This window comes from Hydra vulgaris, chromosome 09, assembly GCF_038396675.1.
Source record: "Hydra vulgaris chromosome 09, alternate assembly HydraT2T_AEP".
NCBI classification, from domain to species: Eukaryota; Metazoa; Cnidaria; class Hydrozoa; order Anthoathecata; family Hydridae; genus Hydra; species Hydra vulgaris.
Window position 1 is genome coordinate 62,278,388 of NC_088928.1, and position 23,699 is coordinate 62,302,086.

The 23,699-nt window shown below is 29.4% G+C and overlaps 1 protein-coding gene across 1 annotated transcript; it reads right to left on the reverse strand.

Moving 5' to 3' along the window:
• Window positions 1-866: 866 nt before the first annotated feature.
• On the reverse strand, window positions 867-14,877 carry LOC136085634 (uncharacterized). The gene is made up of 5 exons (XM_065806958.1): window positions 14,746-14,877; window positions 3,793-4,432; window positions 1,688-3,680; window positions 1,277-1,529; window positions 867-1,124 (listed from the first exon to the last, which is right to left on the reverse strand). Exons 1-5 carry the CDS (start codon window positions 14,875-14,877, stop codon window positions 900-902), a joined length of 3,243 nt encoding a protein of 1,080 aa, XP_065663030.1. The 3' UTR covers window positions 867-899.
• Window positions 14,878-23,699: the final 8,822 nt, after the last annotated feature.

Sequence of the window (23,699 nt, forward strand, 5' to 3'; positions counted from 1 at the left end):
CATTGGTAATGAAAATTAACATTGAAAGTGAAAATTCACTTTATTACATTTATTCATATAAGTTATTAAGAGCCGTTTTTTCTAAGAATCAGGCAAATTCCTGAAACTGTGGAAGTGACCTCCTCCAAATTGCTTGAATTTTTTATATATTGATCAGAATATAGAAAAAACCTGTTGGGGAAAAAAAAAATTTCAAAAATGTTTCGTTCACTCGGAATCTGGGCTTAAATTTTTGAGATTTTTTTAAAAATTTTTAGAAATTTAGTTTTTGCCACCTTTGAACCCATTTTTTTGGCAAGGCAAAAAGTTGCACATAGCTTTTGTAGTTAATATCAGACGTAACCCAAAAGCTCTCTCCAAAAAATATAAAAAAGTTGCGTGACACTGTGCGGTTGGCTAATTATCATAGTTCAAAAGTACAAAATCAATCAGTTTTGTCAACTTTTAATCGGAGTTAATTCTAGCGGCGAAGTGTTGCACACAATTTTTCTTTTAGGATTTGAAATTATCAAAGGTATTGAGTCTAAAAATGCAAAGAAAGTTATGTGATACCTAAGGCCTATTAATATATTAAGGCTTGAAATTGGAAAAAAATGTTTTAGTATACTTACAAAATGAACCATTACGGCAGAGGCGCTTAGTTTTGTAAAAATGTAAACATATCCAACTGTCAATACAAAAAGGTCCTAACATAATAATAAAAAAAATTCGTGTGATTTTGTCACACTCATGATATAACATGAATTAAAAACTGAACAAAAATCTAACATCAAGATAACTATATTGCTAATTAAATAAAACATAAATCAAACATTTAAATGTTTTTCCATTTAAAAATTAGTTTTTCATTTATTAATAGAGTCATTTACACACATTATCCACCACATCACACATAATTTCTACTCTGCTGCAGTAAGTTTCTCTAAGAATAATGATATGACTGTATTATAGTCTTCTTCGGATAATGAATAATCGCCACAACCACTGATTAGAAAAGGAGCATTTACTAAACAGATAATTTTATCAGTTTGGTTATTTATCTCCTCGGTAGTAACTGGCCAGCGAAAAGTATTCTTCTCTTGCCCGTTAATCATACAATTAACTCTGATCCCAGTTATAGATACCTAAAAGTATTAGCGCAACATTTAAAATAATATAATAAAGAGTTTATGATTTGTTTAATTTTGCTTACATTCAATAAAACTTTTAAAGTCTTATATAATGTCATTCTGAAATTATTTTTACATTTTATTTATATTCCTTTTATTTATATTACCTCCACAATATATCCAATATTCCATTGTTTTTTATATGCAACAGCAACCCAATCATTCACTTTCCATACAAGACAAATTTCCTTTGCAAGATTGGCGATGTCTTCCTCATATTTATTATCATCTTCATTGTCTCCTGCCAGATTAAAGTCATCATTTTCGCCATAAACTTCTTTGTTATCGTTAACCTGACTATTTTCATTATTTTCTGTTGTCGGTTCTACCAGCTTACCTTTTCTTTTCAGGTTACTAAATCTATAACAATATCAATTGTACATATTTTTAAACATATGTAAACAAACACACAAAATTATAACTTTCACCTAAATTTTAATTTCATATTTGTAAAAGAACTATTTAACAGTCAGAAACATAATCTAATTTGCAAAAGTTTTGATAGCAACAATGCCTACCTTGAAAATAAAGATCTTATCTGTTGGCTAGTTACATATTGATCAGGCGGAAGTTCTCTCCTCAGCTGCATGTGAACCTGCTCAGGGCTCATTTTATTACCTGATTCTTCTCCACGAATAAAGTATTTATACAACAGTTCTTTCTGCTGATTTGAAAATCTAAAAGAACTTCGAACTGGTAATGCCCAACCTTGCAATAGAAAAATGTTCATGCAATGTGGTTTGTCTTTTACGGAAGCAATGTTAGAGGATGAAGAAATTGGCATATTTAGTTGTGAAGTAATTTTCATCTTATGAACAAACGAGTTGCGAACTTTATCCAATGATGTTAATGATTTCGGAACTGTATGAAGACCGGATAGCATGTGTTCTTCTAACTCAGCATCGCTTTCAAATGATAAAGTACAATTCATTTCAGTGCAAAATCTTAATGAATATAATTGCCTGTCACTTCTTTTCTGTTTTTCCTTAAGTGACTTGTTACGCTTAATTGAATTATCTGTTTTGCTATATGGCAACAACAATTTAATCAAGGGTTGAATTTTAAGATTTCCATACTCTTGTTCAATTCCCTCACCGATATTGAAATAACGCCACATCTTCATACTTTTCTCACCAAACTCAAATGAGTGATAGTTGCTAATGTTCTTAATCTTTGGTCCAGTAACTACAGTTTTATCATTGCTAATTTGAGCAACTGCTACTTTTGCATCTTTAGCGCCAAAACTATAATGCATAGCCTTGTGTATATCTTCAGCAGTCAAAAGATTATTACCAGAGTCAACGTAACTCCTTAAAATTGTCTTTACAACTGCACTCTTCCTGTCACATTGATCTTTTCCACAACAGGGTTCATTATAATCATATCTCAGCAACTTTATATCTCTCTCTTTGCATACATTGTAGATTGCTTCAGCTGAAAGATTTCCCTGATAGCAGCCGGCATTATCAGATTTGGTAAACATTTTCTTGATATGCGGTTGATCAATTCTGAATTGGTCTAAAACTGCAGTGGCTAACGAAACAACATCACCTATTCCCTGATCACACCTATACATTGAAGTAAAGTAAACACGTTTGAATAACTTTCCTGCTATTTTTATGAAGAATATATCCACATGTAAACTCATTCCTTTCTTGCCAAAATACTCTCTTTGGCCCTCTCTGTATCGAACCGGAAGTATTTTTTGACAAAAATCTTTAAGCCAGAAAGCAGTTTCATCGTTTAATTGCTTAAAAGCTTCGATTTTTGCCTTTTTCTGTTGAGAATCTCTCATCAGGTGTTTTATGTAGTTGAATACATCCTTTACAGCAATTTCCAAATCATAAATAGAATCAGCATCGTCAGAATTTTGAATTGTTAGTTCTTTGATCATCTCGATAGCTTTGCACAAATCATAGCAATCGGCACATACCACCTCTGATATCTCTGTGTTGGATTGAAGATTTTTTTCAGATGGATCTGATAAGGCATGTTTTGAGCTATGAGAAGAAATGTTTGAGTCATTGACACTACAATTGGTTTGATAACTTGTTTTCAAATACCTTTTTCCTTTTTCAAGGGCAGCTTCGAGAGATTTAGAACTAAATCTTTGTGCCAATTTTTGTAATGTTTGAAAACCATTCATGCCTGAAGCAGTAACATCATCTAATCCAGCTAAGCTTTTTCGACTTGAAGGTTTTATTGCATGCAATACTTTCCACAAACTTGAATCAGATAATGGTAAATAGTTGTTTTCACTACAACTTTTTCGATAGAACATGATAGCGTGGCTATATTTTGTCGTCAGTATTGCATACACTATCTTTTGTTCTTCACCGCTGTCGTATTTTAATTTGGTTATTCCATAAGCAACATCATGCAAAATACCGCTTGTAAATATAAAGTCTAAGAAATGTTCACACTTTGTTTGATCAAGACTAGATCGGACGAATACTTTCTTCTCTGGAAATGCCAACCCTTTATGAGATGCATGCCATTTTCTTGCTGTTTCTATACGATGTTTGGTACACTCAAATGTGTTCATTATAAACTTTTTGGTATACTTGGTATGGTCTAATAATTTCAATTGGGAGAGGGCTATTTATTTCATCAACATTTTTACTGTTAAGAAAATCTATAAGTATTTCCTCTTGTCCAGGAGCAACAGCTTCCGCAAATTTTTTCTTTAATAAGTTTTCTAGGCGAACATACTTGCGTTTTAACTTATCTTTAGTAGTATCTTCCAGATATTCGAACTTCCTTTTTAATCTAAATTTTATTGGACTTGCATTAAGAACCTCAGTTACACTCTCACGGCTTCTTAGAGATTCGTCCAAAATCTCCTGTGAAACATTAATTTCACCGGGATCAAATTCTTCATCTGGAGTAGCAGGTGTCATATATGTTTGTTCTTGTTGTGTTTGTGTTTCTGTACATAAATTGGTGTTTTCGTTGACTCTAGATAAAGCAGTTTCTTGCTTTAAATGGGTAAAACACAGCATTGCACCAACTGAAAATACTTCATTGTATCGCTTTGACATTGATATGACGACATGTATTGGTGACGCCCTTAAAGCGGGAGATTTTTTTCCTTTTATATTTAGATGGTGAGGATGAAAGCATGTTTTTGGAGGACTCCATGCAATACCAAACGTGTACCGGTGAAAAGCACATATTTGTTCATCCTTTTCAAGATTTCTTTTAAGTCTATTTGCAATAAGTCCATTTTCTTCCCAAATATTATTATCGTTTAATCGCATGACCTAAAAACAATTTTTTATACAATTATTAAGTGTGTCATTTAAAGCATTGTTTATAATCTGACTCTTCACGAAAAATGTTTACAAGTTTGAAATACATTGTTGTTATTATTAAAATACAATATTGCAAGAGTGTGATTAATTTAGTGATTATTTATTAAAAGAGTGAGGAATTAATTAAAAGAGCTATTTTTTTTTGATTAAAGAACTTTGTCTCAAAATCTTATTGCAGAGAAGTTATAAAGTATGTAATTATAAAAACTATATTACAGTCTGCGTAAATTTAAAATACATAATTACCTTTAAGTTGATGAGGTGTTTCTTAACATCAACATCTCCCAGCTGATGAATGTAGAACATTTTGTTTATAATTTTATGTTTTTTGAATGATCCACAATTTCCTTTTGAAAAGCAACAACAGTTTTCATAAAAATATTTGTTTTGTTTCATACTCAACTAAAAACAAGTTCTATTTATGCAGTACCTATTTCTCAATAGCAATGATAAAATATCTACTCTATTTACGCAAATTTTAAAGATCGTTAAAATAAAGTTAAGACATTTTTTTTAAAGTAAACAACCGTAACTTGTTTCTCCACAATCGTGATATCAGCGATTCTTCTTCCATTCGATCACCACAAGTTATTTGGTTATGACGTAAATTTAAATAATTCACTTCTGATCATGTATTGTTTTTTATTATTATTTATTTCAATTGTTATGATTTCTATATCATAGTCAGAAACGCTTAAATTTTTTCTTAACATTACGTGCAATGTTTTGTGTAATGCTAAATGCTAATTTTGGATGATAGAAATTTTATTGTGAGCGAAAACCTCATCTGTGTGTCCAAAAAAATATCTCTTCGTACTTAATCATTTTTAACAATTTGTACCTTTATTTTTAACTTAATATCTAAAGATCACACGAATTTTTTTTATTATTATGTTAGGACCTTTTTGTATTGACAGTTGGATATGTTTACATTTTTACAAAACTAAGCGCCTCTGCCGTAATGGTTCATTTTGTAAGTATACTAAAACATTTTTTTCCAATTTCAAGCCTTAATATATTAATAGGCCTTAGGTATCACATAACTTTCTTTGCATTTTTAGACTCAATACCTTTGATAATTTCAAATCCTAAAAGAAAAATTGTGTGCAACACTTCGCCGCTAGAATTAACTCCGATTAAAAGTTGACAAAACTGATTGATTTTGTACTTTTGAACTATGATAATTAGCCAACCGCACAGTGTCACGCAACTTTTTTATATTTTTTGGAGAGAGCTTTTGGGTTACGTCTGATATTAACTACAAAAGCTATGTGCAACTTTTTGCCTTGCCAAAAAAATGGGTTCAAAGGTGGCAAAAACTAAATTTCTAAAAATTTTTAAAAAAATCTCAAAAATTTAAGCCCAGATTCCGAGTGAACGAAACATTTTTGAAATTTTTTTTTTCCCCAACAGGTTTTTTCTATATTCTGATCAATATATAAAAAATTCAAGCAATTTGGAGGAGGTCACTTCCATTGACTGCCTGATTCTTACAAAAAATGACTCTTAAAACAAAGTTTAAAAAATAAAATTCCAAATCATTTATTTATCACTTAACTCACTGAATGCAGAACCATTCCATAAACTGTAAGGGACATAGGCACTACGTTGTAACGGACCCTCTCAGGATCAATGAAATCAAGTGACCCTTGACCACGCCCTCGTTATCATAGGCAACATACAACCCCAAATGATTGTATTAAAATTTTGGTCAAATTACCAAGAGAAACAAGATATTTTCTGTTATAAGAGCTAAATTTCTATGTAAGTTTTTCCAATGCTTGGATTTATTAGAAAAGACCTTCTATAGGGTCAGTGATGCAGCGTTGAAAGATAGTGAAGACTTCCTACCAATTGCTCAAAGTAAATTCAAAGACCTTTTTTTTATATGACAGAATTTAGATACATGATTGATCAGGATTGCAAACTTTGGCATGATTTTGGCACTTTGGCAATTTTATATTGGCATTACCATGATCCATTATAAAATTTAATTTTTGTTCTTAAATTTGTTGAAAAAGTTCTTTTCTATAAATAGAGTAAATAACTATCCAAATCAATGACAAATTCCAGATTTTTCAACATTTTATAACAACTATATTATTTTAACTTAGTTTTCTGTACTTAAGGATATAGTGTTTGTTACAGTGCGGCAAATATCCAAGGGGCACCAAATGAAAAGAAGGTATTTAGAAAAAAAAAAAAAAGGTCCTTCATATATAATATACGGAAATTTTAATAAATAAGGGCGCCAATCAGGGGTACTATCCTAGGCGGCGTGATGGCTCTCGATGGCCCTTATTCGTTATTCAAAGAATTTTTTTTATTTTTGCAGATTCAATAAATAATCGCAGCTTAATAAATCTTGCTTTCAGTAAAAAGATTATTAATTAAATTGATCAAACAAAACCTTTAAAAGGTGCCAAAAATCTATGCAAAATTTAGTCTAAATAATATTTTAAAAGAATAGTTTAAAGCCGTTTTATTATATAAAAACCCTATTACCAACAATTCAACATGGTTGGAAATAAAATGAGGGAGAATTACCAACAATTCAACATTGTCAAGACTTGTCAGCATTGGGAGATTTTGAAAGAAATAATTTCCTTAACAATTTTTAAACAAATGGGTAAACAAAGCCCTTGCAATTTAAAATTTATATTGGCACATAATATTATTTTAACGCCAAGTTTCCTATCCTGATCAATCATGTATCTAAATTCTACCATATAAAAAAAAAGGTCTTCGAATTTATTTTGAGCAATTGGCAGAATGTCTTCACCATCTTTTCAACGCTGCATTACTGATCCGTTACAAAGTCTATAATAATAAATCCAAACATGGAAATAAATTACATAGGAATTTAGCTCTTATAATAAAAAACATCTTGTTTCTTTGAGTATTTTACTAAAATTTTAATACATTCAGTAAGGGATGTTTTTTTATTTAAACTAACATAACCGTGGTCTAGGGTTGCTTAATTTCACTGAAATCAAGTTTTTTTACGTTTTTCCTATGTCCCTTACAATTTATAAAACTGCCCTGCATTCAGTGATTCATGTAATAAATAAATGGTTTGCAATTTTATTTTTAAAGTTCGTTTAAAAAATTTTTAGGAATGCAGTGATGTGAATTTTCACTTGTTGTAATAGCGAAAATTCACATCACTACAAGCAAGAATTATCACTACATTCCCAAAGGTTTTTTAAATGAAGTTTAAAAAATAAATTTACAATCATTGGATTTGATGTTATAACTTACTGAAGTATGCGCAAGGGCGCATACATGAGTGGGTTGAAAGAACACAAATTAAATTTACAACTTTCATATCACAAACCAGAATCAGTTCAATGGGCATTAGTTATTAACCAGATTTATTAACCATCCTTTGAGTGAAAAGTTATTTTTTTGGCGTTGATCTAGTTATGAGGCAGTATTGTAAATGTATAGACAAACAAATTACGGACTTAAAAGCTACCAAAAATATTAAAAAATAAATTAAATAACTTGCCTGACATTTATTTCTTTTCAGTAATCAATAACCTAAACTGAGACCAAATCTCTTTTTTTGACAGTGATTCTCAAGTGACTGTCAAAAAGTCTTTTCAAGTCACTTAAAGTGCAAAAATCACTTAAGAGTTAACCTGCTTTCTAAAAACTTATCTAGAGGTTTCCTATACCTTACGACTCACAGACTCACATTTAATGGAGATCGACAAGAGGTTAAGTAGTCTTTTCAAAAGCACTTGAGGTTGGTTTTGGCACTACTTGCACCAGAATTTGAAACATACAAAGTCTATATGTAAATTATTTAGGCATATATATTTATTTTGTATAATTAAATGTGGGAGCTCTTCGGTTACTTTTGCAAGTTGAATAGTTTCTTTAAGGGTTGATTCCTACTTGGCTGTAACTCGTAATGTAATTTGCAAAGTCATTTTGCACTATCAGCAAAAATTTTTAGGTATCTGAGAACCACAGACATCGAGGTTGGTATTTTACAACAGATTATTTTGACCTGCAAAGCAGTTTGCTGTCTTTTTCTCAGGCAAGTTTTTCAGGCAAAGCAAATTTCTCAGGCAAAGTAAGTTTCTCAGACAAAGCAAACACATTTTAATTTTCATTATAAGCCTTGGCATTAACATTTGGCATTAACTAATGACGGGTTTTATTTTCTTTTTTTTTTTTGCCTCTGACAAACAGAAAATGAAATTAGGGTAAATTCTAAATAAAAATCTGTTGTTGGATTTAAAACTGACGAAAAGTTGACAATCGTAACTATAAAAATACAGGCACAAAGGTACCTTGATGCTTAATTACAAATTTCAAAAAAGCTTTTGAATAATGAAATAAAAATTATTTTATTAATAATTTATTTCCTTTTTCCTTTTTCAGACTATTAGGATGCACGATATCCACAAGGAATTAGTGGGTGAAATTATAAGGGTGGGTGTGAGATTTTATTATGAAAATAATGTTTATGATGTTCCTATTACTTATGCTAGCTTCAAACCAAAGAGGTTCGTTATTAGTCCTGCCATGATCAACCATAAAAAGTTTTCGTCGGCCAAAAAAGCTGTAGGTTAGTCAGATGCATTATTTTTATTTTACTTTGCTATGAATCCTACTTAATTTTGAATTTAATGCTACGTTTAATTTTTATTTTACTTTGCTATGAATCCTACTTAATTTTGAATTTAATGCTACGTTTAATTTTTATTTTACTTTGCTATGAATCCTACTTAATTTTGAATTTAATGCTACGTTTAATTTTTATTTTACTTTGCTATGAATCCTACTTAATTTTGAATTTAATGCTACGTTTAATTTTTATTTTACTTTGCTATGAATCCTACTTAATTTTGAATTTAATGCTACGTTTAATTTTTATTTTACTTTGCTATGAATCCTACTTAATTTTGAATTTAATGCTACGTTTAATTTTTATTTTACTTTGCTATGAATCCTACTTAATTTTGAATTTAATGCTACGTTTAATTTTTATTTTACTTTGCTATGAATCCTACTTAATTTTGAATTTAATGCTACGTTTAATTTTTATTTTACTTTGCTATGAATCCTACTTAATTTTGAATTTAATGCTACGTTTAATTTTTATTTTACTTTGCTATGAATCCTACTTAATTTTGAATTTAATGCTACGTTTAATTTTTATTTTACTTTGCTATGAATCCTACTTAATTTTGAATTTAATGCTACGTTTAATTTTTATTTTACTTTGCTATGAATCCTACTTAATTTTGAATTGCAACGTAAAATTAAGAAACTCTTTTTTTTTAATAAACTATTCTAATAGAAACTATTGCGGTTTTCTATACTTTATTTTAGCTCAAATACTCACTGTTACGTTAGAGCGACACTCGACATCTAATTAGATGATAAAGAATTTAAAGTCCTCCGTTAAAAAAAGTGGTGTATATTAAGCTCGATTCAAACCATAATTGTCAAAGAAGAGGAAATAAAATTTAGTTCAAAGCAGCAGTGATTCAGGTAAGAACTACGCTATGATCCAGGTATTTGTTCTATTAAACTCGGATATTAATACTCTAACAAAAGAAGCAAAACTTATTTGTTAGTCTACTAAACAGTAGTTTTTTGTACAGTTACATATAAATATTGATATTATAAGTCAGAAGAAAGAATTGTCAAATAAAAATTAACCAAATGAAGGTGAGTTATCACCAAAGGAAGGTAAATTATCACCAAAGTAAGGTGAATTATCACCAAAGGAAGGTGAATTATCACCAAAGTAAGGTGAATTATCACCAAAGGAAGGTGAATTATCACCAAAGGAAGGTAAATTATCACTAAAGGAAGGTGAATTATCACCAAGAGAAGGGGAATTATCACGAAAGGTGAATTATGGCATCAGAAAAACCTAAATATTTGATTGTGGTTCTTTTTGTCTTGTAATGAATAAAAAAACAACAAATGAAATGGTAAAAGTTAAATCTCATAACTGTTTATTGTGAACATCTTCTGAGGGAACTTAAAGCCTTAATTGTCTATAAATTGTTCAAAAAACCTCTTTAGAAAATTTCATGAACGAGTCATAACAAAACGAGTCAAAGAGTCAATGCAAAAAGACATAAACTTAAAATATCTCTTTTAAAACAAATGCGTTAATAACAAAATTACAAAAATATTTATTTCTACTATAAGTTATCCATTTTCTTTATTATATTTATTTTATTTTTTGTTGAAAAATAATTTCATTTTTATATTGTTTTTAATCCTTAATATAATATGTTATATTTCATCAAAAAACTAAAAAAAGTAAAAAAATCAACTTTTGTGTGAATAATTTGTAATTTCAGAATAATAGGGCTGTGATTATTGTAATTTTTATTTTGAAAAAATTTTTATTCCCGACTAAAAATTTTCATTCTCGACTAAAAATTTTCATTCTCGACTAAAAATTTTCTTTTTCGACTAAAAGCTTATTGAATTAACTTTACTTATCATCAGAGGAGGAATAGAGTGCAATTGAAGATTTTTTGTATTAACCTTTGAGCATGGTTTAGTGTGTGTAATAAGTGGTTTGTGACAACACCATTATGCTTTTTTGCAGCGCTGCAACAGGTTATAGCTACGCGAAAGGTTATTGAATAAAGTTATTAAATTACTTAAAAAACATTATGTTTCTATTTTTTGTTTAAGTGTAAGTAGTAGTTGTTTAAAAATACTTTTAAAAAATTTTATTGTTATTTTTATTACTGTTTTATTGTTTGTAATAATGTTATTATAACTACGTTGTGTTGCTTAGGTTTTTAATTGATATTAGAATTATTATAATTGAATTATGATTATTATAATGAGAATTCAATTAATAAGAATTCAAAAATAATTATTATAATTGAATTAATTAGAATTAATAATTGATTCAGAAATGAACAATGGTATATATAACAAATATTGTAAATATATATAATTGGAACGCCATAATTTTTCAGAAAAGATTTGATTGTTAGTGGTTACTTTCTCGTTTGCGCCACGATTATCCTAAAAGTCACGCTACAATAAATAATATTACTACGATGTAACAATAATATTCGCATAAATATAAGTAAAAACTTATATTTATGCGAATATTAACCACATTTTTAACCACATTCAACAGTGGAAACATATCATTGAAATAGGTAGTGAAAATCTTCTATTAAAATAGGTGGCTGAAAATTCGTTGTATTTATGTGGATATTAAGGTTTAATTTAGTAAAATAGAAACGCAAAGATTAAAATACTATGAGCATACTATGAGCTAGTTAAACACAAAGATTAAAAAGTTTCTTAAAACTTTTTAATCTTTGTGTTTAACTAGCTCATAGTATGCGGGGGTGAGGGGTGGAGTTGAAGATTTAAATGAACGCTGGGGGCATTAACTGGATTTTTTATATATGATACTTTCGGGCATTGTCCAAACCATGAACAATTTCTAAAATGTTCCAAACTTATTATGTTCATGCTTAAGTCAAAATATAAAATTTTGTTAAAAAACTGCGGTGATTGATGCCTTGATCAAAAATACACAAAAACGTTAGCCCCCCATCACAAATATGAGGGCAATGAGTTTAAAAAAATTTTGTTGTTACTATCTTATACTAAATTTAGACTCATTGACAGGTTTTAACTTTCATCGAATAATCTTTTATTCGTTAAAAATTATGATCATGTGAAGTACAACCCCCGTCATTTTGATGAGGGTAAAAACTTTATACAATTATATCTTTCAAACTTTAATAGGTTATTAGTTGAGAATTAAAATCGTTCTAATTCCCTACTAATTTTTCTTGTTTTCAAACTCCAATGATTTGAGTCAAATCACTGCAATTTTATAAATATTTCATTAATAAATTTACATAGTAGGCAAACAAATATAAATTTATACATTATACAGATATACATTTTAGAATTTTGTTCTTCTACATCAATGTCTAATTCTAGAATTTCGTCAACGTTGCCAACATTTAAATATAATTCATGTCATATACATGAACATTTAAATATAAGTCATTAATTTCATCTGATCTCATTTTAGATGAATTTTCTTTATTAACTGCTATAAACTGCTAACAAACTTTCAACTATATCCGGTAATTTTTTCTTATTTTTCAATCTTATAGTTAATGAGTAATAATAATAATAAGGGAATCAAAAGTATGTATAGCTCGAATGAAAATAAGTTTTTTCTCTAATTTAATTCCTTTCATGGTGTTCACGATCAAATTTATAAATTCTGTGTCAAGGTTCAACTACTTCTCCCATTAAACCAAGTGAAACTAGTGAATTGATGATAATTTCCCCAGCATTTGTTAATACTTTGTGAATGGAAGGGACTTTTAACTAATCATATGTCTCTAATAATTTCTTATACGTACCATTGCAGTATTTATCAATTTTCTGGAGTAATTAGGCCTTTGCGATTGGTTGCAATTATAACTTAAACTTTTTTGTGCTTTCTAAGCCTGTATAGGGTTTCAAAAAATGCTTGCTTTAAACCGAATAAATTATCATTAAACGCAGAAAAAAGCAACTGTGTTTATACTTACATAAAAAATTTTTTTCATTTTTTGCTTTTGCAAAAAACTGCAATTATTGAAGACTGGAAAATAGCAAATTTAAAAAGTTCCCCTCTCCCTCCTCCTGCCCTAAACGCAAGAGCAATAATTTGTTAAATATTTTTTTCACTATTTTTAACTAAGTTCAAATTTATCGACATATTTTATATATAATAAAATAAAAATTATTGTTTGAAAATAAAATATAAATATAAAATTTATTGTTTGATATGAACTTAGTTAAGTCTTTACTTATACCATTATTTACATAAAAACTCATGTATTATTAACTAGTTATAACCATAAAAAAAATAATCACAAAAAATATAGTTACTATATTTGTCCTTTGAAATAATAAATTTCTTATGATATGTTATAACTTCTTAAATTTGTTGGTTGCTTTTTGATTTTAGATTTTTTGTAAAGGCTCCTATGAAATTAAATAAGATAAATATAAATAATATTTGTCTTCTCTCAGGAATTAAGTCTTTTGTTTACAATACTTAATATATATCCATAATCAGTATTTTATAATCGGGTATCTAAGTGGTATATGTTATAATTTATTTTGAGATTTTTATAGAATTTACTTGATTCTATAAAATCATTATTGTAAAACAAAAGGTTAATCTGATGGTATTAAAAACTTAAGCAAAAGAAATTTAATAGTCACAAACGAAACAAAAAATACAAACAAACAAACAAAAAAACAAAAACAAAAAAACACGCAAAAAAAAACAGTGAATGAGAAAGAAAGAAATAAGAAGAAACTATAACTATTTTATGAACAAAACAATTTCAGATAGTTGTTCAGACAAAATTAAAAACGAATGAAAAGTAAAATTAAATTGTTCAATGACAAATATAAAATAAGCATAACACATAAACAATAAACAGAGTAAAAAACAAAATTCTTTCTTAAATACTTATAAACAAAACTATAATTCAAAAATTACTTACCAAAAGAAAACTTATGTAATAAAAATCAACTGCAAAATAAAGTAAACCTTATATGATATGAGGCGTAAGAAAAAAGCTTACAACTAAACTACAAATAAAATGATCCGAGGCGTAATAATAAAGCAAATTCAAAATTATACATAAGACGTAAGATAAAAGGCAAAAGATAAAAAACAACCAAACAATAATGCTTATGTATAAGCGTAATTTGTGTTTTGGTAGATAAGATTACTATATCAATCCAACAAAATCTATGGAGTATTCCGAGATTATCTGTACACTTTTGTTAAAGATCATCTGTATTTTTTTTTACTCCAATAACATCTGTCCAATATCATCTGAAATTCAATAACCCCTAACAACATTTTTAGGGAAATGTAACTTCATCAGGGAATTTTTCTTCAAGTCCAATAACATCTGGAAGAATTTCCTCCAGGTGTAATTACACCTGAAAAAATCATATATATAACTTCATCTGGTTAAAATAATGCATTATAGTTTAATATTTTTTCCTGTTGTAATTGCATCTGAAAAAAATCCTAAAATTATTCTTAATATAATTGAAAATATGTAGCTATTTCTGTAGAATTCACCGATGTAGGTGCACAGATGTAGTTATAGATAATCGAAAAGATGTAACTATTTCTGTAGAGTTTACCGATGTAGGTGCACATATGTAGTTATAGATAATTGAAAAAATTTAACTATTTCTATAGAACTCACCGATGTAGGTGCACAGATGTAGTTACATAGAAAAGATGTAACTGCATCTGTAAAATTCATACTTTTTGCATAAATGTTATTAGACATCAATGAAATTTTAGATGTTATTGGACAGATGTTATTATACCTCATTATATTTACTGATGTTGTATGACAAATATTATTAGACATAGCAAAAACTGATGTTGTTACCCTGACCCGTAGGTAACAAACCTCGCTTCAGAATCACGTTTATTATTATCGGCGTTTCAAAGAGACTTAGCACAACAACTATTATGATTTCAACAATAAATATTTTGATTTCAGGATAATGTCATTGCTACTTATGCTGACAGTTTACATCAGTTCCTTACTGCAGTATATAGGACTTCATTGCAAATTAAAGGAAGCAACCACACCCAAATTTTCGAAAAAGTTATTCCAAAGCCTTACAGTAAATTTTGAGCTAATCAATTCAAGACCTTGTGTTTCAAGGCAATGACTTTTAGTTTTAATATTGCTATTATGCAATAGTGTTTCGTTATAATACTGCATTTACTGATTTACTGCAGTAAGTTTTTGTAATAGTGTTTCGTTATAATACTGCATTTACTGATTTACTGCAGTAAGTTTTTGCAATAGTGTTTCGTTATAATACTGCATTTACTGATTTACTGCAGAAAGTTTTTACAATAGTGTTTAATTATAATACTGCATTTTGGCAATAATTTTTGGTTACAAATCTGTTTTAAGACCAAATTTCATTAACAGATTGTTAAAAAACTTTATAACTCATTATTAATTGATTTATTAAAGTTGAGTGGTATATCAAACAATAGAGAATTTAAAATACTAAATAGTAGTATAAATAACTCCATACTGCCAAAAATTAATTTTGTCCATTTTTGGCAGTATAGAGTTATTTACACTACTATTTGCCAAAAAGTGCATTTCCCTTGTACACAGACATATTGTGAAACAAAAGCTAATGATAACTCAATATAAAAAAAAACGCTTAAGTTTTTTAATCTACTTTATACTTTATTGAGCTGTTATAAGCAAGTTGTTGAAAGTATGCTAAATGTGTAATACCTCTCAAAGTCAGTCAATGTAGTTGCGCTCCCTAACATGTTTTTCCATAAATCAATATGATGTCTTGTCTGTGTTATTTTAAAATTTTAAAACCTCATTTTGAGCCATCCTATTTTATGTTTACCTTAAAGATAAAACTGTTTTCAAATTTTTCAGCACAATCACGCCAGTTTGCGCTCACGACATCACGTCACCACGTCAGTTTGTGCTTGTTCAAGTTTTCGCAACTGTTCTGCACAAATGCATTTTATAAATTTTTACAAAGTTTTTACAAGAAAATACAGTATATCCCTAGAATTAAAAAGATTTTTAAAAAAATATGAATAATGAAATAAGCTCATATCAATAAGCTCATATAATACCATACTCAATAATATCATACCAATATAAAAAACTATCGCCCTATCTCAGTTCTACCAGTCTTTTCAAAAATATTAGAAAGAATAATTTATAACAGAGTATACACTTATCTTATTGATAATAAACTCCTCTATAAAAATCAATTTGGTTTTCAAAAAAATAATTCTAATGAACACGCTATTCTGCAAGTAACTCATTTAAGAACTCTCAATTCACACTAGGCATATTCATTGACTTGTCAAAGGCTTTTGATACTGTTAATCATCATATTTTATTTAAAAAGCTGGAGAGCTATGGTGTAAAAGAGAAAACCCTAAACTGGTTCAAAAGCTAACTAAGTAATCGCAAACAATTTGTTTATAATAAAGAATCTTCATCGCAAATAATAACGAATATAACATGTGGTATCCCCCAAAGGTCCATACTTGGGTCACTGTTATTTTTATTATACATAAATGATCTTTACAAAGCTTTTAACTTAACGACCGTAAATTTTGCGGATGATACAAATTTATTTCAGTCGCACGAAGACATAGATTTACTTTTTTTTTTAAATGAATAATGAACTAAAAAGAATATCATACTGGTTTAGAAAAAATAAAGTGTCTTTGAATATGGATAAAACAAAGTTTTTACTTTTTTACCCAACCTCTAAATAAAAGAGAATCCAAAATATCTTGCCTGACTTATTAATTGACAATACAAGCATAAAAAGAAATAAAGTTACAAATACTTATCTTGGAATCAACAAATTGATAATATTTCCATGAAAGTTGCTAAAAACATTGGAATTCTATATAGGCTAGATATATACTAAATAAGCACCAACTAACTCAACTATATTATTCATTTATTCATTGCCATATAAACTATGCTAACATTAAATGGGCAAGCGCTCACAAAACCAAACTTAAATCTCTCTATCGGCATCAGAAACACGCAGCTCGCATAATTAATTTTGCAAATCGTTTTTCAAGCTCAACACCACTTCTTATTGAAATGAAAGTTTTAAATATACATGAACTAAATATTTTTAATATTTTATGCTTTATATTTAAATGTAAAAAAATGTATTTCCTAGTGTATTTATAATTGACCAGTTTTGTGTTTCTTATCGTGGTCCATTTCTCTGGAATAAAATAGTATTACCTAACTTTGATCTTTCTTTCAAGAAAGATCAAAGTTAAAAGAAATTAAAAGAAATTATATTTTCAACACAAAATATATTCATCTATTTTTAGTATTTCAAGTTAATATAATTTAATACATTATTTTTGTTTACTGTATAAAGAATATAATTTATACAACATATATTGAATACTTTATATTATAATATTGTTCAATATTGAGAATGTTTTATACCTACAGTATCGGACAAAAAGAGTGCAACCAAATAATGCTAATTTAGTTTCTTTATATAAAAGTGCTGCATTTTTTCAATTTAGAGAAATAACTATGTAACTGTTTAGAGACAAAGTTCTTAAAGTTTTATTTATCACAAAGTTCATTATTTGAACACGAAAATTAATAAATTAATCAAAAGTACTAAAAAAAGTTGATTTCCTTCTGGACAAAACAAGTGCAACTCCACAAAATGTTGACCAAGCTGTATTTCGCTATCAATATTTTGTGGCAAATCCTTTGTTTTCGATCACAGTCTTGCATCTTCGAGACATAGATTCGATCAGGTGATCAATGAAACTTTGTGGAATCGCTGCCTAGGCCTTTTGGATTTGTTCAAACAGTTGATCCTTATTACGAACACCTTCACGATTAGTTCTGCGGTTGACGATTTCCCACAGGTTCTCGATAGGGTTGAGATCCTGAGATTGAGGCGGCCAATCCATCACCGATAGGTGGTTGTCTTGAAACCACTGCTTGACTACTTTTGCAGTGTGTTTCGGATCGTTGTCTTGCTGAAAATCCCATTTTATTGGCATATTCCATTCAGCATGAGGTAACATAAAATCTTTCAGGATATTTTTATACATATTTTATACGTATTAGACCTAGACCGTTAGCAGAAAAACACCCCCAGACCATTACATTGCCTCTACCATGCTTCACGGTCTTATGGCAGTAACGTAAATTGAGGCGTTTTCCGGCCGTTCAACTTCGATTCATCACTAAACAGGACAGTTCGCCATTTCTGCACATTCTAGTCAATATGAGATGTAGCAAACAGGAGTCTTTTCTTCTGGTTTTTTATTGAAATCAGCGGTTTCTTTTTAGGGCGTTGAGAAAACAATCCGGCTTCAATAGCACGTCGTCTGATTGTTCGGTCCGATACAGGCAGCTCTAATTGCTTTTGTATCTCGACTGATGATATCCAGGGATCCTTCTTGACAGATCTGACGATCATAGAATCCTCTCTAGAAGTGGTCGAACGCGGTCTTCTACCTTTGTTATCTGCTGCCAACTTCCCCGTAGAACGATATTTGGAACATAGTCTTGATACGGTCCATTTTTTTACGCGATATTTATCACAAATACTTTTTTGTGACATTCCACTTACGTAATCGCCAATAATTTTCTTTTTTAGTTCCAATCCATGACTGTCAGGAGCCATTTTTGCACTTGAAGTCATAAAAATAATAAAAATAAATAATCACGCTTCTCAAGGCTTACCGTGTTACATTTACCTTGTGATGATACAATAATGCTCTGTGAAACACAAGTGTTGGATGTGGACTGTATTGATGTAAAGAAACACTTGTTGTATTTCAGTTCTTGTATTGATGTTCTTCGATAAAACTCACTTCGATAAACTGTCTTGATAATACTGACTGATTGACTTCCATATACTGACTGAATTACATGTCGATTTACATGTCTCTTATATAGTAAAATGAACCTGTGTGAAAAAAAAATAAATATCGAATCTCCTTTAATATTCTACCCACTATTCAAAACAAACTTAACCAGACTTTCAAATAGCAGTTATATTTAACCCAAAAGTTATTTTGAGGCGACTGAATTTTCAATTTCTACTGGAGGGCCAAAATTATGGAATAAATAAATTTGGCCCTCTAGTAGAAATAAATATAAAATAATGAACTTAAAACAATTGCTACGCTTGATGAGTTTAAGAACAAATTGAAGCAAAAACTATTGATGAACGACGTAGCGCTACGTCGCTCAGCTTTTTCTGAAGTTTTAATGTTTGCTACTCTTAAACTTACCATATAATTAGAAAATTAATTTAAAATTAATTTTGCCATTATCGACTTGACGATCTTAGAAAAGGATTGTGCCACTTGTTATTGCTTAAATTCTTGCTTAAATTCTTACTTAAAGGATTGTGCCACTTGTTATTGCTTAAAAGCTTCAGGATTATGCGTATTTGCTTAAAGCAAATACGCATAATCCTGAAGCTTTCCTTTTACACCAACAGATAGTTTGAAATATGTGAATAATTCTTACTAATCAAAATTTATATAAATATATATATATATATATATATATATATATATATATATATATATATATATATATATATATATATATATATATATATATATATATATATATATATATATTTATATATTTATATAAATTTTGATTTGTAAGAATTATTCACATATTTCAAGCTATATGTTGGTGTAAAAGGAAAGCTTCAGGATTATGCGTATTTGCTTGCTTTTTTTTTTAATTTTTCTTAACCAATACGAAAACAAGAAGTTAAAGTAGGACTTTAGGATCTATGATTTTCATTTTATAAAGTCTTTAGAAAAATGTTTTATATTTTATAGTGTTACGTTTTTTAATTTTTGTTGTTTTATATTTACGGTATAAACTGAGGGGCTTGGTGATGAGACAAATTTTGTCTTTTTCTTGCACCTGATGTTTGTACTAATATTATGTTTTACGACTTGAATAAATTTATATGGCAAAATAATAAAAATATGACAAAAATTAATAAATGGTATCATAAATAAGCTTAAGAAAATATGGTTTGTATGGAAAATGTAGAAAAATGTGATTTATGTGTAGAAAAAAAAAGTGATTTGTGGAAAAGGAAAAATTTTTTGTTAGACAAATTGTGGTTTATTATTAATAAAGTATAAAATTATTATTTGAAACTGAAAATGCGTTTTCATTTTGTTGAAGATGAAATCAGAAATTTAAAAGTATATGTTTTCTAATGTTTTTGGGTTAAAATAATCAATGGCAAAGGTTAAAGAAATGTCAAAAAGGATTACATTTTTATTACAAAGTTTAATTACTATATTATCCTCTATTTTAAAATACAAAGTTAAAATTATTTAAAAAACGAGAGGAATAATAAAAAAAATTAAAAGTTTATGAATGGCGAGAAAGTAGCTTGTTTCCTAAAATCCCAATCGCAAATAACTATTTTGTTGGAGGCTATCACCGCGAATTTACCAAATTCCTTTTTTTTTACAATTTAACATTTAACAAGGAAGTTAATGCCAACTTTACCGAGGCAACCAGAGTAGTAAGAGTAGGTATTGAACCTCGGACGTTTCTGAAGCAACCACACTACTTTACTCTACTAAGCCACTAGTGCTTAAATAAAAACTGATATAATATTCGTGCGAAATAGGAACTGGTACACAATACAAACGAAATAGGAATTAATACACAAGATTTAGAGAAATAAAAATAGAACCCTGAGTAAAGAAGTGTCGAGCACGATATAGAGACACAAACTTATCAGATGCTAATTTTGAAATGGATTTGATATATGGTTTCTAAGAAAGATCGGAAGTAAGAGTTAATCCTAGAAGATAAAGGGTAGATGACGTATTGAGTACATAACCGTTCATAAATATAGAAAGATCTAACCTATTGCAATAACATTTGGCTGGAAAAAATTGGGATTAATCTGAATTAAATTTCACCAGCAACTGTGAGCTCCATGTTGTAGCAGAAGTGAGATCTTTTTCAAGCTCAAATGCCCCTTCAAAGCAATCAGAGAGTCTTGGCTTCTTATCAAAACAATAATAAATGGTAGTATCATCAACGAACAATGCCATCCTAGACGTGAGAATATCCGGAAGATAGAAGATAGTACATTAAAAACAGTATAGGGTCAAGGATAGAATCTTGAGAACCCCTGAAGTTACTTGGCATGAAGAAGAGCGCTGTCCATCGAGGACAACTTTTATACTACGATTGGAAAGAAAAGATTTAATAATATTAAAGATATTATCTGATGCACCGTAAGAAGAAGGCTTATAGAGAAGACCAGCATGCCAAGCTTTATCAAAAGCTTTAATGTCAAGAGAGATAGTCTTAACATCACCGTCTCTAATGCACGATAAAACCTATTGGCTATTATTGTTAGCAAATCAGCTGTAGAACCAGAAGATCAAAATCCATTTTGATGATCAGAAAGTAAATTATTAGATTCGAGAAGAGAGATTGAGTATAAATTAATTAAAGATTCAATCTCAAAAGAACTTTTGAAATTAGATAACAGATGTTGCTTTCCAGCAGGCTGGAAACAAGACTTTGATAAGTAGATCAAGTAGATTGCAACTAGCGGAATCAAGAGATGATATTGATGAAAAGTTTTTAGCTAATAATTCAGCTTTGTGTTTAGGTGAGATGACAAAATCTGAACCATACAAGAGAGGTAAAACAACAGATTTTCCCTTATGATTGATACTATTAAAGATTCTCCAGAAGTCACGAGAGCCTAACTTTCGCAATGAAATACAAGATTTTATGACCTGAGAATAGCGGGCTTTGGTGCTTAACAGAACCTTTTACTATTTACTATTGCTAGAAACTTTTTATTTTTTAGATGCCTATTTACTATTGCTAGAAACCTTTTTGGTTTCTAGCAGTAGTAAATAGGCGTCTGTTTTCTGAAGAATTGTTTTGCTGATAGATACGAAAGTAATGGTTTCGATTGGAAATTACAGCAGTAAAATGTGAGGAAAACCATGAAGAAAAGTGAAGTTTGACTTGTAGTGGGAATTGTTGAGTGGGAATACAAGGTTCCATGCTAGTCTGAACCCAAGAGGTTATGTAAGAAATACATTTTTCAGCAGTAAGACGAAAGGTTCCTACCCAAGAGCCGTCACTGATAAAATCACAGAAAGAGTCCCAGTCAGCTTTAAGGTAGTTGTAAAAGGTTATACCTTTTACAACTACCTTAGCAATATAAAACAAAGAGAAAGGTAATAGAGTGAAGTGGTGCTAAACGAAAGAATATAAAAAAGTTTTCGGTGGATTCAAACCTAGTTTCCCGACAAAAGGTGAATCCTCACAAATGTAAATGCCCAGGTCAAGCATGTGACTATAAATGTTTTTACGAATTAAAGGAAGATAACCATTAACACAAAGATCACAAGATGAAACAGCTGAACTCAAATTAATCTCACAAACAGAAAGTAGGTCTGGTGAACTTTGCAAGAGATAAGACTCAACAAAAGAAAAGTTGCTTCGAAGACCACAAATGTTAGTGAATGATAGGTTTAGAGAACTTGGCGATGACGATGGTTTTTTGTGTTTTATAGTTTTTGGTACTTTAGTTATTTTTTAATTTGTTAAAGAAGTTTTTTCTTTTTTTTTCCCAACATCTTCGCCTCCAACAAGGCTGCAAGCAACCACTATTAGAGTTGGAAGTTACTGGAAGAGAAAAAATAAAGTTTATAGATCAAGATAATAATTGACAGACGTCTTAAAAAATTGGTAATTATATGAATCAGGAAAGCAAGAAGAAGGAAGCAAATTTCAAAGAACTGATATTCGAGGAACAACTAGACGAATAAGAGTTTTTGGAGCACTTAGGAACAGTCACAGTAAAAGGATGATACTTAATTGAATGGCGAGTAACACAAGAATATATTTAAGTAGATTGTACAAGAGAAGCTAGCTCTTTTAGCAGTGCTTATTATAGTATTTGTAGAAAAGAGAAAGAAAAGCAACATTACGGCAATGTGATAATGGTTAAAGGTTGGCTGCAAGAGCAGATTCATTTGTGTTTACAATGCGTTTTTGCACTTTGTCTAAAAGAGAAAGGGCATCATTGGAAGTTTCGCCCCAGATATGACAACAGTATTCTATATAAGTACGGATTTGAGATTTTTAGAGATAAAGAATAAAATCCGGAGTAAGAAAGTGTTGAGCTTGATAAAGAGATACAACCTTAGCTGATGCTAATTTTGCAATGGATTTGATATATGGTTTCCAAGTAAGATCGGAAGTAAGAGTTAATCCTAGAAGATGATGGGTAGATGACTTATTGAGTACATTACCGTTCTTAAATACAGGAAAATCTAATTTATTGCGATAACGTTTGCCTGAAAAAATTGGGTTTTATCTGAAGTGACTCAAAGCATAGATAGCACTCAGTGCACTATTAAATAGTCCAAGCTATTGCCTTATTTCTATTAATAAATCTTAAGACATAAGAAAAGGCTCTAAATGTAGCCAAATATCTTATAGCTCGTCTTACAGGTCGCACCAGTATCACCTTCAAATAAAAATTAATTGATCATATTTTAAGAAATTTTTAGCCTATTCGTTCGTCCGAGTCAGACGAACAT